Source organism: Myotis nattereri, assembly GCF_964212035.1.
Source record: "Myotis nattereri genome assembly, chromosome: X".
Classification (NCBI taxonomy): Eukaryota; Metazoa; Chordata; class Mammalia; order Chiroptera; family Vespertilionidae; genus Myotis; species Myotis nattereri.
Window position 1 is genome coordinate 52,175,564 of NC_138078.1, and position 16,098 is coordinate 52,191,661.

The 16,098-nt window shown below is 42.7% G+C and overlaps 1 protein-coding gene across 1 annotated transcript; it reads right to left on the bottom strand.

The window, feature by feature from the left end:
- Window positions 1–1,054: 1,054 nt before the first annotated feature.
- Window positions 1,055–13,506, bottom strand: SNX12 (sorting nexin 12). The gene is made up of 4 exons (XM_081081487.1): window positions 13,221–13,506; window positions 4,929–5,024; window positions 3,532–3,656; window positions 1,055–2,909 (listed from the first exon to the last, which is right to left on the bottom strand). Exons 1-4 carry the CDS (start codon window positions 13,383–13,385, stop codon window positions 2,807–2,809), a joined length of 489 nt encoding a protein of 162 aa, XP_080937613.1. The 5' UTR covers window positions 13,386–13,506; the 3' UTR covers window positions 1,055–2,806.
- Between the last annotated feature and the right edge of the window lie 2,592 nt (window positions 13,507–16,098).

A 16,098-nucleotide genomic window follows, 5' to 3' on the forward strand; every position in this document is an offset into this window, starting at 1 on the left:
CTCCCTCTCCCTTCCTCTCTGAAATCAATTAAATAATAAAAAAGAATGAAATCTTCTTTAAAAAAACAAAAAAAAACTAGTTTTGACTTTCAAAATGACAAGACTCCTATATCCTAGTATTCCAAACCTTTTCCCAAAACCCACTTTGTGTAGGAAGCCATTTCAAAACACACTGAAAATATACACCCATCAACTGTTCTCACCTTTCTGCCTGCATCAAATCTATTTCAAAGAAAAGAGTCCAATTGAGGAACAAAGCCTATAAAAGAAATAGTATTTGTTGGTGGTATGTGTGGGTATCTTGGAAAATAAAAGAAATACATGTGTTTATGTAACATATAGCACATGAACATATATACTAGAGGCCCAGTGCATGAAATTTGTGCACAGGGGGTGGGGGGTAGGTCCCTCAGCCCGACTTGCACCCTCTCCAATCCGGGACCCCTCAGGAGATGTCCGACTGCTGGTCTAGGCCTGGGACATCCCTCTCGCAATCCGGGACTGTCTCCTAACCACTCATCTGCCTGCCTTCCTGATCGCCCCTAACCACCTCTGCCGACCTGCCTGATGCCCCTAACTGCTCTCCCCTGCTGGCCTAATCACCCCTAACCACTCTGCCTTGGCCCCCACCACCATGGCTTTGTCCGGAAGGAGGTCCAAAAGGACGTCCAGAAGACGTTCAGTCTATATGGTCTATTTAGCATATTACCCTTTTATTAATACACACACACACACACACACACACACACACCACTAAATATATTCTGCCCAAATTAGCACAAACCCACAAGCTTAAAACCAACTCTCCTAAATCTAATGCAAATCATAGGTACTGAGCCCTATTGCTACTTCCTGCAAACATGTACTCATTACCTCTGTGACAAAGTAAACTGCTAGTTGCAAGGATTGGTAAATATCACTATGGGCAGCTAGAATTCGCTTTTTTTTAATGTAAATGCAAAATTTATTACCTCAGGAAATTGACCATGTTGTATGATTTCTGCATAATACTCAAAAATATCCTAGATAACTAAAAAAAACTGGACAACAGATGTTTGCTTCACAGTGGTTTAATATGAACAGAGTTGAATATGACATTGACAGAAGAATGAACAGTTTGCTGAACAAAAGCCCCGAGTCAGGATATATACACAGCAGAAATGGGGCCTCAGGCTCTCAGCACTTGTGCATGATGAAAGAAGGAATCTTTTTTTAAAATCAATAACAGAGGATATAAATCAAAAGGCAGCAATAACACCAACAATGGAGAGGTGGGAAAGGGAGAAGAGCCTCTTGGTAGGGGCTGCACAGCCCTGGCACAGGCTCAGCAGCTTAGAGCTGATCTGTCACAGGGAACTTCAACATTTAGATGGACTCTAAATCCCATGTCAAAATCCAATCCTAATCTCTCTGATCATAATCTTGTCAGACTCAGTAATCCTTTTCCCAAGACTGTACGGAGAACTCCAGTCCATCCATGATAGGGAGTCCAAGCAAAGAGCCTCCACTTTTGACCTGACACCAGTTAACTTGCTCCCATCCTACCCCTTGGGATAGATATCAGGCCTCAGCAAACAAACCACTACCTCCTGGACAGAAGTCCAGGAAAGTTGCCAGTCTCAACAAGATGTGTCAGACTCTCAGATTTGGGAAATCCATACCCAACTGCTATCCCTAGCTCAACTTCTGGGAAGAACGTTGGAGTTCCATGGGAAGTAAGTGCAGGCAGTTCAATAACCCTGTGACCAAGCTGCGGAGGGCAGCGACAACTCATTCCCTGAGCCCCATTCAACAGCTCAAAGTGCTTAGGAGAAGTCAGAGAGTGAGTGATTTGTTCATGTGCTTCTGCCCTGTGGCAGAACTAAATGAGATGGGGGGAAGAGAGAATGGAAGGAAGAGCGTGGTGATGCTCTTCCTTACCACCAGGGAATACCTAGAAAATGATCCGTTCCCACCTTCAGGGAGTTACCTGATAGTGGTGAGTTGCACCCAACTCTCAAGCCACCAAAACTGCAAAGCTTAACCCATAAAGTAGCGGGCTTGGGAAGGGAGACTGCTGGCCCGTAATGACTCGCCTGCAGGTGGGTAAGAACAAGTAGCCAGAGTGGGGAACCACAAAAGAGAGGGGCTAAACAACAGGGGCTACCCTACTGCTCTATGGCTTTCTTCTGACTCTGAAGCAGCCATGACAATGGGCCCAGAAAATCCACACACCTTGCTCCACACAACTAACTGCTTAAATTCTAGGAGAATTACTGCCATGAAAAGCAACAAGGGGGAGAGAAACAAAAGAAACTGTGGGGGGAAACTGGGAGCAGGCCTAAAGAAAAAAAAGGATAGCTTTTGGGTCTCTACCACCTTCCCAAAAAGGAAAAAATTCATGCATGTAGGAAAAGCAGGGATTTTCCCCGCTCAGCATTTCTGGTTAAACCTAAGAGTAAGAAAAATCCCCTGGACTTGCAGCATCAGTATGTAGCCAAATGCCTCTCCAGCACAAGACCCCCGCCCCCGAGATTAGCCTTCTGGCATGGGTAAATGCCCAAGAAATTGCCTTCCAGTCCAATCCTCCCACCCACCCCCAATCCCAAGCAAAGGGCATCTGCCTGTGGTTTCCCACCTCTCCTCAGAGAAGAGGTTCTAGGAGAGTGCCCACAGTTTAGTGAGATACCAAGGAACACAATGCCAGACAGTCTATCAGGACAGGGGATGGGCAGCCAACTTCAGATCAAAGAAAGATAGAGAGGCTTAGTGTAAAAACCAATGTCATTTCAGCAGGAAAGTAGAGGGCAAGTAGTGAAAGGGGCTCCTACTGGCGCACCTTCCCTGGGACGTAGTTCCTGTCAATTGTCTCCTCCTGCAGGAACATATGTAGGCAGCGTTCGTTCTGAGCCAGTGGGTGCCCCGCAATTCTATAAAGAGATCAAGATGGTTATCAGTAGTATTTGAGATAGGAGAGAATTTGCAGAGGGATGGGGGTGTGGACAGGGGAGGAAGGACAAGATCAGCCCTGAGGTTCAAGCAAGCAGCAGACAACAACAGGACACCACTTCAACCATAATGCTGTAGAGAGGAAGAGAGATAGAGGGGTAAGGTAGGGGAAAATCCCTACACACATCAACATGCAGTGCTTTCTCAGGCCACGAGGTACAGGATCAGAATTTGGCTCAAATGAATGGAGTTTTACTGTCCAGTTACCCCACCACACAATAGGCACTACATCAGTGGTTCTCAACCTTCTGGCCCTTTAAATAAGTTCCTCATGTTGTGACCCAACCATAAAATTCTTTTCATTGCTACTTCATAACTGTAATGTTGCTACTGTTATGAATCGTAATGTAAATATCTGATATGCAGGATGGTCTTAGGCGACCCCTGTGAAAGGGTCGTTCGACCGCCAAAGGGGTCGCAACCCACAGGTTGAGAACCGCTGCACTACATCATATTACCCATTACAAAAGAAGAGACAGACTAAACACACAGAAAGACCAAGATGGAAAAAGTAGCTAGAGGAGCCCCCAGGAACTTGCTTACTTGTTAATAAACTGCTCGAGGCCCTGCCTCCTTTCTTCAATGAAGGACTCTTCAAAGATCCCTTCATCTCCTCGAAAAGGGAGCTGCCGCTTTAAGGCTTTCCCAGGCAGTGGTGGTACTACAATCTGCAGGCAGACGCAAAAGATCAGCCACATGGGAGAACTCAGAGAGGGAATGGGATGGCAATCCACTGTATACCACATTTCTTAAGGCAGAGGGTCCATCCTATCCCACAGCCAACAACTTGCCAGAACTGATCATAAGAACAGTCAGGATGGCTCAGGTCAAAAATTAATCCAGCCCTAACAAGTTTGGCTCAGTGGATAGAGCGTCGGCCTGCAGACTGAAGGGTCCCAGGTTCGATTCCGGTCAAGGGCATGTACCTTGGTTGTGGGCACATCCCCAGTAGGAGGTGTGCAGGAGGCAGCTGATCAATGTTTCTCTCTCATCGATGTTTCTCTCTATCCCTCTCCCTTCCTCTCTGTAAAAAAATCAATAAAATATATATATATATAAAAATTGCCAAAACCAGTTTGGCTCAGTGGATAGAGCGTCGGTCTGCGGACTGAAAGGTCCCAGGTTCGATTCCGGTCAAGGGCATGTACCTTGGTTGCAGGCATATCCCCAGTAGGAGATATGCAGGAGGCAGCTGATCGATGTTTCTCTCTTATCGATGTTTCTCTCTCTCTCCCTTCCTCTCTGTAAAAAATCAATAAAATATATTTAAAAAAAATTAATCCATCCCTAGCCGGTTTGGCTCAGTAAATAGAACATCAGCTTGCAGACTGAAGGGTCCTGGGTTCGATTACGGTCAAGGCACATACCTAGGCTGTAGGCTCAATCCCTGGCCCTCATCAGGGCATGCGCAGGAGGCAACCAATCGATATGTCTCTCTCACATCGATGTTTCTCTCTCTTTGTTTCTCTCCCTCCCTTCTACTCTCTGTAAAAAAAGACAATGGAAAAATATCCTTGGGTGAGGATGAACGACAAAAAAAATTAATTCAACTGCTTGGGTGGGGGGACAGGTTTACCATTTCAAAAGAAAGGAAATAAACTCCAAATACCCCTCATTTTCTTTAACAATCCACTATCATCCAAGAATCTAGCTAGGCCTTTTCTGCCAATATACTTTCAATTTTTTGCATCTATAGGAGTTAATATGTATGACTTTACTAGCCACTAAGTGAAGTAATACTTTCTTTTTAAGATTTGTCCTGAAATTACCACTTTCAAGTTTCACAGATTATCACCCAGATCCAAATTATTGGGACTTGGTAGCTAGAGTGTGTTCACCCTCTCCGTTGCCTTCAAGATTTTATAGACTCTGATCTTAAGCCCTATCAGCGTACAGAGATCTTGTCCTCCAAGGGTGCCACGCAGGGAACAGGGCCATACCTTACTATCTCGTTCCAGCTCATTTTTTAGCCATTCAAAGTCACTGTAGCGCCGCCGTACACAGGACTCCTTCAGCTTGAAGATGGGTAGGTTTGTCTACAAGGAAGGAAGAATGAAACAAGAGAAATGGTAAGTAATGTTCAGCTTGTGGTGGCCACATGTCAGAGCCACATGGACAGGTCCTAATGAAGAAATAACTTCTATGGACCATGCTCCTATAACCCTTTCAAAACAGCACCAGATGAATATCAATTCTTACCACATCCAGCCTTGTCACAGTCGGTGATTAAAAGTCCCATGCTGCTTAGAATTTTTCCAACAAACAGACTTGAAGTTATATGTAAACTAGAGGCCTGATGCACGAAATTTGTACAAGAGTAGGCCTTCCTTCCCCCCAGCTGCCAGCACCGGCTTTCCTCCGGCACCCAGGACCCGGGCTTCCCCCCTGGGCTACCAGCAGGCATCCAGGACCTGGGCTTCCCTCACAGCCCCAGCTTCGTCTGGAAGATCATCCAGAAGGATGTCCAGTCTAATTATCATATTGTGCTTTTATTATTATAGACTAGAGGCCTGGTGCATGAAATTCATGCACTGGGGAGTCTCTCAACCCGGCCTGTGCCCTCTCACAGTCCAGAACCCCTCAGGGGATGGCTGGGACTCCTCGCTCCTTACTGCCTGCCTGCTCACTGCCCCTTAGCTCTGCCTCGGAGGTAGGAGAGGCTCCCACCACCACCACTGTGCTCGCCAGCTGTGAGCCCAGCTTCTGGCTGAGCGGCACTCCCCCTGTGGGAGTGCACTGACCACCAGGGGGCAGCTCCTGCTTTGAGCGTCTGCCCCCTGGTGGTCAGTGCCCATCAGAGTGAACGGGTCATTCTGGTCGTTCCCCCGTAATGGTTGCTTAGGCTTTTATTATATAGATATGCCTGTACAAGAGTTTTTGCTCCATTTTATTATCTGTAATAATAAATGTACATCAATAGGTAATTGGTTAAATAAACATAGTATGCCTATACAGTGGAATACTATACAGCAATGAAAAGAATGTGAAAGCCCTCACCGCTTTGGCTCAGGGATTAAAGTGTTAGCCTTCAGACGGACTGGAGGGTTGCAGGTTCCATTCCAGTCAAAGGCACGTACCTTGGTTGCAGGCTCGATCCCCAGCCCCCTGAGGTGTGTATAGGAGGCAACCAGTCGATGTGTCTCTCTCACATCGATGTTTCTCTCTGTGTGTCTCTCCCCCTCCCTTCCATTCTCTCTAAAAAAATAAACAGTGGGGAAAAAATCCTCGGATGAGGATAAACAAAAAAAAAAAAGTGAAATACTTTGCCAATATGGAGAGGTATTAAATATTAAAATCAAGGTACAGCCCAGCGGGCATGGCTCCGTGGTTGAACATCGAACTATGAACCAGGAGGTCAGGGTTTGATTCCCGGTCAGGGCACATGCCCGGTTTGCAGGCTCGGTCCCCAGCGGAGGGCATGCAGGAGGTAGCTGATCAATGATTCCCATTATTGATGTTTCTATCTCTCTCCCTCTCCCTTCCTCTCTGAAATCAACAAAAATATAGTTTTTAAAAATCAAGGTACAGAACAGTATATATAGCTTGCCTTTATTTGTGTTTTAAAATGGATTCGTATAAAAATTAGTTCAAAATGGATCAAAGACCTAAATAGAAGATCTGAAACAATAAATTACATAAAAGAAAAAAATAGGTACTAAGCTCATGGGCCTTGGTCTTAGAGAAGATTTTACAAATTTGACCCCAAAGGCAAGAGAAGTAAAGGCAAAAATAAATGAAACTATATCAAACTAAAAAGCTTCTGCACAGCAAAAGAAACCACCAACAAAACAAAAAAGTAAACTGAATGGGAGATGATATTTGCAAACAACAGAGCTCCGACAAGGGGTAAATATCCAAAATATATAAAGAACTCAAACAACTCAACACCAAACAAACAATCCAATTTTTAAAAATGGGCAGAGGACCTGAACAGACACTTCTTCCAAGAAGACATACAAATGGCCAATAGATTATGAAAAGATGTTCAACTTCACTAGCTACTAGGTAAATGCAAATCAAAATTACAATGAGATACCACCTCTCACCTGTCAACAAGACTAGTAATAACAGTGTTGGAGAGGTTGTGAAGAAAAAGGAACTCTCATTCACTTCTGCTTGGAATGTAAACTGGTATAACCATTATGGAAAACAGTATGACAGTTCCTCAAAAAATTGAAAATACAGTTACCATATGACCCAACAATCCCTCTTCTGATTATCTACCCCCAAAAAAAACTTGGCAAAGTTTTTATTTATTCACAAAGACATACATACACCTATGTTCACTGCAGCACTATTCACAGTGGCCAAGACAGGGAAACAACCAAAGTGTTCATGAAATACTGCCATTTGGGACAACATGGATAGACCTTGAGAATATCATGCTAAGCAAAGTCAGTCAGAAAAAACTAAGAAACAACCATACGATTTCACTCATATGTGGGATGTAAAACAAACTCATGGACACGGACAACAGTTTGGTGATTACCAGAGGGAAAGGGATGGGGGAGAGAGTAGTAAAGGGTTAGAGAAGCCAAATATATGGTGATGAAAGACTTTGGGTGGTGAGCACACAATGCAATATACAGATCCTGTGTCATAGACATGTACACCTGAAACATATGACCTTATTAACCAATGTGACCCCCAATAAATTTTAAAAAAAATAAAATAGCCCTGGCCAGTGTGTTCAGTGGTTAGAGCGTCAGCCCATGAACCAAAGGGTCTCTGGTTCCATTCCAGTCAACCCACATACCTGGGTTGCAGGTTTGATACCCAGTCACACAGATATTTCTCTCTCTCTCTCCCTCCATCCCTTCTACTTTCTCTGTAAAAAGCAATGGAAAAAAATCCTCCTGTGAGGATTTTAAAAAATAAATAAAATAAGGGATTTGTATATATGTATATATTTATAATTATGAATAAAAATATTTATGAAAAGATACTGCTAATAGTGAGTGACTTTGAATAATAAGATTAGACAATTGGAATGGAACATTTTTCATTGTACAATTTGAATTTATCATGTGCATGTATTATATTTTCAATTGAAAAGTGAATTTAAGTTCCGTGTAAGGAACATGAGATAAGCACCTCCAAGGTATGCCTCCCTCTGCTTTTCCTGTCCAAATCCTCTCCATTCTACAAATTCCAGCTCAAGTCCATTTTATCCAGGAAATCTTTCCTGTCAATACCAGCTTAATTTATTGGTCTCCATTTTCCTATGAATTCCTATGACAATTATACTTTATTTTTAATCATTTTTGACAATTATACTTTAGTATTAAGTGCTATAGTTTTATATATCATGTTCACCTTGCTACCTAACTATAATTTCATTGAAATCAGAAGCCATGATTACTTCTGCATCCCCTTAAATGCAGCTATGCAAGGTATTCAATAAATATTCAATTAATTAATAGAGGCCCTATATATGTTTACCCTCTCCTCATCTAGACAGTGCAGCAGAAATAGCAATTACATTAAGTTGGCTAAGCATAGCTTAGCAGCTTATTCCCACATCTTAATCATTGAGAATTTTCCTAAGACTCTAACGGCAACATAAATCCTCAACAAACAAAAAGCCCTGATTCTAACTCTTGTCTACAAGTTCCAAATGGAAATGGCCAACCACATGTATTAATGCTGACTATATTTCCCACCAGCCAAATCAGATCAGCAGATGGAAATAAAAGGAACTAATTTCTCTTTCTCCACAACTGTCTCAGGTCAGGAATAGAGCACCTTGTAGCTATGCTAGAGCTTCACATAGTTCTCACTACATCATGCTTTGTAATTCTCAAGCCTGGAAATTACCTTTTAAGGATCCAGGTCTAGGTATAAGTCATCAAAAGCCAAATAACTGGCCGATATACATAAGTTACAAGTCTACCCAAGGAATGAATGTCAATGAGTTGAAGTAGAGTGGATACATATAAAGTAGTATTTTATTATCTAAACTGTTCTTTAGAAGAATAAATAAGAAACTGGAAACAGTAGTTTCTTCAGAAAGAAGAACCTCTCTAGAGGGCAGAGGAAGGCTTAATTTTTATAGCATATCTTTTTTTAAAAATATATCTTTATTGATTTCAGAGAGGAAGGGAGAGGGAGAGAGAGAGAAACATGATGAGAGAATCATTGATCGGTTGCCTCCTGCACGCCCCCCACTGGGGATTGAGCCCGTAACCTGGGCATGTGCCCTTGGCAGGAATCGAACCTGGGACCCTTCAGTCCACAGGCCGATACTCTATCCACTGAGCCAAACCAGCTAGAGCTATCATATTTTTTTTATATCTTTTCATTTTTGTACTATGTGCCTGTATTAACTATTCAAGATAAACTATTATAGAGAACTTTCTCAGAATCCTGCAGAAATATATATGTGCATCAAATCATCACATTATAAAATTTAAGTTTATACAATATCAATTATATCTCAATAAAACTGGAGGGGGGGTGAAATAATCCTGCAAGAAAAGAAATCTAGCTTGGCCAGTGTTGCTCAGTGGTTGAGTTTGGACCTATGAACCAGGAGGTCACAGTTTAATCCCCAGTGGGGGTCATGCAGGAGGCAGCTGATCAAGGATTCTCACCACTGATGTTTCTACTCTCTCTCCCTCTCCCTTCCTCTCTAAAATCAATAAAAATATATTTTTAAAAAAGGACCAAAGAAAAGGCTGAGTAGATTCTTCCCAGACAACCAAACCACCCACTGCCATTCTGTAAACTTCCTCCTTTGACTCACAAAAATGCTATTCTTTCCCTACCCCTCACAGGATGGTGACAATAATGGCCTTTCATCTCAGCACCTAGCTGTCTAAGGAAGGGGCTACCATGTTCTAGGACTAGAGGCCCAGTGCATGAATTCGTGCATGGGTGGGGTCCCTCGGGTTGGCCTGCAGAGATCAGGCCCCAGCTTGCACCCCCAGCCTCACAAACCCCGTTCACACCCCCAGCCTTGCAGCCCTGCCTGGCACCCCACCTTGGCCTGGCACCACCCCCTCACCTGCTCCACCATCCAGCCTGCGGGGCTATCTATTGGAGCCAGGGGTCCCTTTCCCTTCCCCCCACCCCAGCTCCCTCAGTGCCTGGGAGCTGGCAGTGACCCCGCCAGGCTCCACCATCCCACCGCAGTCTCGCTCTCATCAGGGCCCATGGGCCGGCAGTGCTTCCACTGCCCCCTGGTGGTCAGCACCCATCATAGCAAGAGGTTGAATTCCCGATGGAACTTCTGGTTGAACCGCCCAAGGGGACAATTTGCATATTAGGCTTTTACTATATAGGAGGATAGTCTACCAGCTCCAGCCTAAAAATCATGACAGGATTGTGTAGCATAGGGTATAGAGTCCTTTGGCTCTGATCAACACAAAGTCAATGGAAAGGAGAGAAGATGCAAAGTTCAAGTCCACAGGACAAATGACATTTGAAAATTTCCATACACATCATGTCAAGTCACCAGGACACCTCTCCAGACTCCTCACTTCTTTGGGGAATGGGAGGGAAAGAATTCTTTCTGGAGCAAAATGAAAGAGAACAACTTTTATACAAAGAAAAAAAGTCAGTGCTATCTGCTTCTTCCATTCACAATGCCTAACTACCAAAGTCCTACTCTCTGAATCTCATGCACTCTATAATGCCTACCATGATCAATCATTTAAAATAGCAATTTAAAACCAAATGATTTTACCAACTTTTCCCCAAAACAGAGTTCAACAAAATATTAAAAGCCTCTATAGCAAGCATGTCAAACTCGTGGCCCACAATGGCTATTTTTGCAGCCCAAATAATATAACAGTATATAAGAAACATTTTAATAAAAATCTCTAACTTAATTTTTACAATATCCTGTTATACATAATTATTAATAACGAACTACAATGTTCGCTAATGACTGATTACTATAATCATGTTGTATTCATTTCCCTTAAGCGCCTTATGCACAGGCGCACCATTTCTCTCCACTAATACTAGCAGCGAATATTTTAGCAGCCGATTGCCACATCATTAGTCTTATACTGACTTGTTTGGTGTGCGCAACAGGAAATATTTCACTTTCAAAGAACAAGAAAAATAGGTTTATTTGTGTTACGCTTATTAATTTGTGCAATTATTCAGTGTCTGGCAAGTTAATGTTCAAGAAAAATATTAATTTTTATTAAAATATTATTTTATGTTAACAATTATTCATTTATTTTAGCCCTCTGTATTCAGCATGTCTCTATCAAAATAAACCAATGTTTCTATGAAAATTGAAGCTTTTGGTTTTTTTGTGGCCCACACAAACTTAAACCTTGTTTGTTTGGCCCGTGTTAGCCTTTGAGTTTGACATGCTTGCTCTATAGCTATACATACTTAACATAAACAACACAAATTAAGTCAAACCCACAGAACTAGGAACTACCACCAACCCTATTACTGCCATGTAATTAGAAATTGTGGAAAGAAATGATAAAAAGCTGTTGGTAGAAAAACTGCACACTAAAGTTTTGCAACTAAGCATTGCCAAAGAAACTACAAAGTAGTGGAAAGAGTATGATGGGCTTTAGAGTCAGACAGAACTGGGTTCATATCCCAGCCCTGCTACTTATTAGCTATGTGAACTTGGGCAAGTTACTTAAGCTGCATTCCTCATCAGTTTCTTATGTGTAAAATGTTGTTTTGTAAGGATTTGGAAACTAAAACCTAATTCAGTGCTGGGCACATAGTAGGCATTAGATGAACAGTCCCTGTTGTTATTATAATGACTGAAGTAGAGAGCTGTTTCATTCATACTCTCTAAGTTTCTTGGGTAATGTATCAAGACAATGTCTCCAAAATTCCATAGCAGAGGCCTTACACTGAACAAGTTATACCCAGGATTCCTAGCTTTTACCATATTTTGAGGGATCTAACTTCCATTCTTCCCCAAAAAGATGATTTCAAATAGTTCTTGTATAGATGAGTTGTCTCATTTTTTTGCTATTCGCTTTTCTTTCTTCAGTTTGAACTTTATCAAACTTGGAATTTGGAGATCATCATTTCTCAATTAGATTTCAATAGCCAGGTAGGAGAGCACATGCTCTCTTTCAATTCATTCATTCAAAAATGAAAGCACATACACTCTTTTAGGTCTTCAAATGCTGTTTGAGCAGCATGCTGTCCACAGAGAATATTCTGGCCCTCTAGTCTGAGAAGAAAACATAAGGAGAATTAGAAAAGGATTCTCAAACTCTTTTGCCTGTAACTACTTCAACTGGCAAAGAACCTGCAAACCACATACTCTACCTGCACATTCCATCCTTGCATTGTGGACTAAGAACTGGAGAATAAAGTACACTGGAAGAAGCCACTCCTGGGGCAGTCCTGAAATGTCATAAATTAAAGTAACTACAGACCAGGGTTTGAATTCAAAGGTTAATCTAGGACAGAAAGGGCTAATGGCCATTCATATACACAAAAAAACCAATAATTTAAAGCCAATAAATACTGAAATTAACATTCTGTATACTTCAAATCTAAAGGTTAAATACAGCATGAGAGCAGCGACTGACAATCCACCAATCCCAGTGCAAGGCCTGGTTTCACACTGAGAAACAGCATGTGGCACCTGAGAAAACTTAAACTGAAAACACTTCTCCTTCATATGCTAATTCTACACAAGTCTGGGAAGCACTCAATCTCAAGGAGACTCCCTTTATTATTTTTGTACCACCAAGCCCACTGTCTCCCTTTCCTGGAATCTTATCTTCCCTTTAATCCAAGCTTTGCTTAACTTTATCATCTCAGGAAGACCTCATTAGGAAGAAGCCGGGCCTTCCTGTCCTCCCTCTTCAGACTAACTTCGCACAACCTAATTTAGTTAGGGGTCCCAGCGATATCTCGCCTTGGCTTTCTACCCCCCAGCCCTCCTCCACATTTCCTTCCCTCCTCTGTTGCTACAGTCACGATTCCTATTTCCTTACATTGCTCACTCAAGCTTCTCCATCCACCCAACCTGTCCAACCATGCTTCACTTCTTGCTCATAGGTACTTGTTTTCCCTCACCCCGCTCTGATGTCCCCTTAGGAGTTTTCTGTAACCTCGGATCACAACCGAGTCTGCAGACCTCTCTCCAAACCTATTCAGCCCCGAGTTCCCAAAGACCCCTTCAAGCGTCTTCTGCACCGTTAGGAGCCCCGCGGCAGTCTCCCCCCGCCCTCCCCGCCCAGCTGGCCGGTCCTCCCCTCAGCTGTCTCCCTCACCCCGTGACTCACCCGCATGCGAACCTCATAGGTGGTGAAGCGCGCGCGGCCCACGCCCACCGTCTGTGGATTAAAGATGTCGATCTCCAGGAAGTTACTTGGCGGCCCATAAGCGTCGGTCAGGTCCTGTGGCTTCGAGTTAAGGCGCCGAGTGTCAGCGACAGCAGTGTCCGACATCTTTTCGAAGGAGAGACCGGGACCAGGGAAGGGGGTGGGGGACACACGCCAGAGGCAGGAGCGCGCACGGCCCCTCCCGCTTGCAAAATAACCAGCCAACCCACAGACTGCAGCACCGCGCACGCGCGCGCCCACGCACGACGTATTCACGTACGCGCACGCACGTCGCCCGGCCCCAGGCCCGCCACTGAATAGCTACCTCGCTGACGGCTTGGGGTCCTGTACTGCGGAGACTTCATTCAGACTTCCGGGCGGTGTTTGTGGCCAGAACGCGCCACTCAGTAACCTGGGAGGCCCTACTGGCGGGACATGCCAATTGCTGCTCCTCAACCCAAGAGATTGTCTCAGACCGGGCATGTATCAGTCAGCAGTGGCACTGCCCTGCACGCTAGGGTCCTACAGTGATAGGCCGAAGCCCCGTGACTTGAACGGGTCAGGGTTTTGTGGGAAAGTAGAAGGGTGGTCTCCAGAGGGTGGGGCTCCAACAACAGTAGTGAGAACCTAAAACGCAGCCCTGTGCCACTGATAGTTTCAATTCCTGCCATGGGCAGTTGATCACACAGTGAGCGCTATCTATTGTTCCAAGGAAGCAGCGAGGATGGGGTGAACAAAGAGGATTTCTTATTCTCACTTTTCAGGAAAATTTGGGCATATCTTCATCCTCAATTTGTGACCACATAAAAGTGAACCGAAGCTGTATTCAGATATGTTTCTCAGCAAATTGAGGCATTTATTTCATACCTTCTATCTCTACTCTGCAGAACTCCATACTTGACTATGAGGTTACTTGCAGCCCATAATGGAGATAGAATACATGTCTACATGAGAATGTCTATAGAAACATGAATATATGACTAACTTACACATGGTCCACATGAAAGAGTAGTGCCCCACATTAAGGGTGGTGATTTTAGGTCATTCTTTTTCCCTCCCTGCACCTGCCTTCTGCTCAGAAAAAATTTCCTGTATCTGATGGCTGAAATTCTTTCAACAGAGTACAAGGCCCTATAATTTTCAAGTTATTTAATTCAATTTAACGAATATCTATTAAGCAACTACTATGTGCCAGGCACTATGCTAAACACTAAAGATCTAGAGTTGAATAAGAGAGTCACTGCCCTCAAAGAGTTAACATTCTAGAAAGAGAAGTAAATAAAACTAATATAATGTAGCAAATACAAAATAAGTAAATGTTCAAAGCAGCACATAGGACATGAATAATTGGAGGAATTAGGGAAGGCTTCCAGGAGGAGGAGACATCTGAGTTTGACACACATGAAAACACATAAAGGATAAATCAGAGTGTAAATAGGGAAAGGTAATTTTCTGCGGAGAGAGTAACATGCAAAGTCATCCAATAAGCTACAGCATGATTACTTTTAAGCAAGTATCGTCAATTCAAAGGACGTTATGGAAGTTCTTAGAGAAGTAGGCTGGCTAGGGATGGGCAGATGAGGGTGATCCTTCTTTATTAAGCAAAGTATCTCTGGCTTTATGATGTAGGTGATAGGGAGACACTGAAGTATCTTCACAGGAAAAAGACATGATCAGATTTGTGTTTTACAAGGATTATTTTCCAGACAACATGGAAATGTGACTAATTATGAGAGCATCGCCAATAACACTTGGAATAGGTGGTGACTGCGGGAATGGAGAAAAGGGTAGAGACAGCACTGAGAATAAATAAAATAGATAGGACTTGTATCTGATTAGATGTAGTATAGGGCTTAAGCATATGAGCTATGGACTTAGGCTACAGGGGTTTAAAGCCCTGTTTCCTAGCTGTATAACATTGAGCAAGTTATCCAAGCAGTTTTCCTCATCTGTACAATGGAAATTATAAAAATAAAAGCTACTTCTGGAGCTTTTATGAGAATTCAATAAAATATGTGCAAATGTTCAGTAACTATTAGCTATTATTGAGGGGAGAAGGAAATTTAAAATGACTCCAAGGTTTCTGAATTTAGGTAGCTAGGTGGATGCTGGCACCACCAAGGAACACTGAACATTGGAATTAGAGAAAGTACGTTTGAGAGGGGAGACAATGAGCTGAGGTTAGATAAATCTGAGGTGTCTGTAGGATATCCAGGTGGAGATTGTCAGCAGGCAGATGGAAATACTGGCCTGGAGCTCAAGGGTGTGATTAGGGTTAGATAGAGATTTGGGAGTCAGCATATGGGGTTGAAGGAAAAATGTGAAGAGGCAAGGACAGAGGATTTACAATTGGTGAAGGCATGCGGAGGTGATAAGAGCGTAAATCTGTACAATCTTTCTGGGAGGCAAATTGGCAGTATGTATTTTTTTTTAAATCCTTTGACCTCAAGAAACTTGTAATACTGGTTGTCTCTGGAGAGCAAAACTAGAGAACAGGAGACAGAGATAACAGGGAGAATTGTTATTCATTTTCTTCTCACTTATGTTTAAGTATTTTTGTATTTTTAAAATATTTTAATGGTATTTATGAAAGCTTTTGACTCAAAATTTTCACTTTCAATAATTTATCCTGATGGGGTAAAGGGGAGATATCTGTAATACTTTCAACAATAAAGATGAATTTAAAAATAATTTATCCTGAGAAAATAATCAGATAATCACACAAAAATATCAGAATACAGATGTTGTCTTTATAAGTAAATAATTGTTCATTTTATACAATGTGATATTTTAAAGCCATTTTTCCTAATTTGTGAATTTGTTTATATGACAAGTCTTA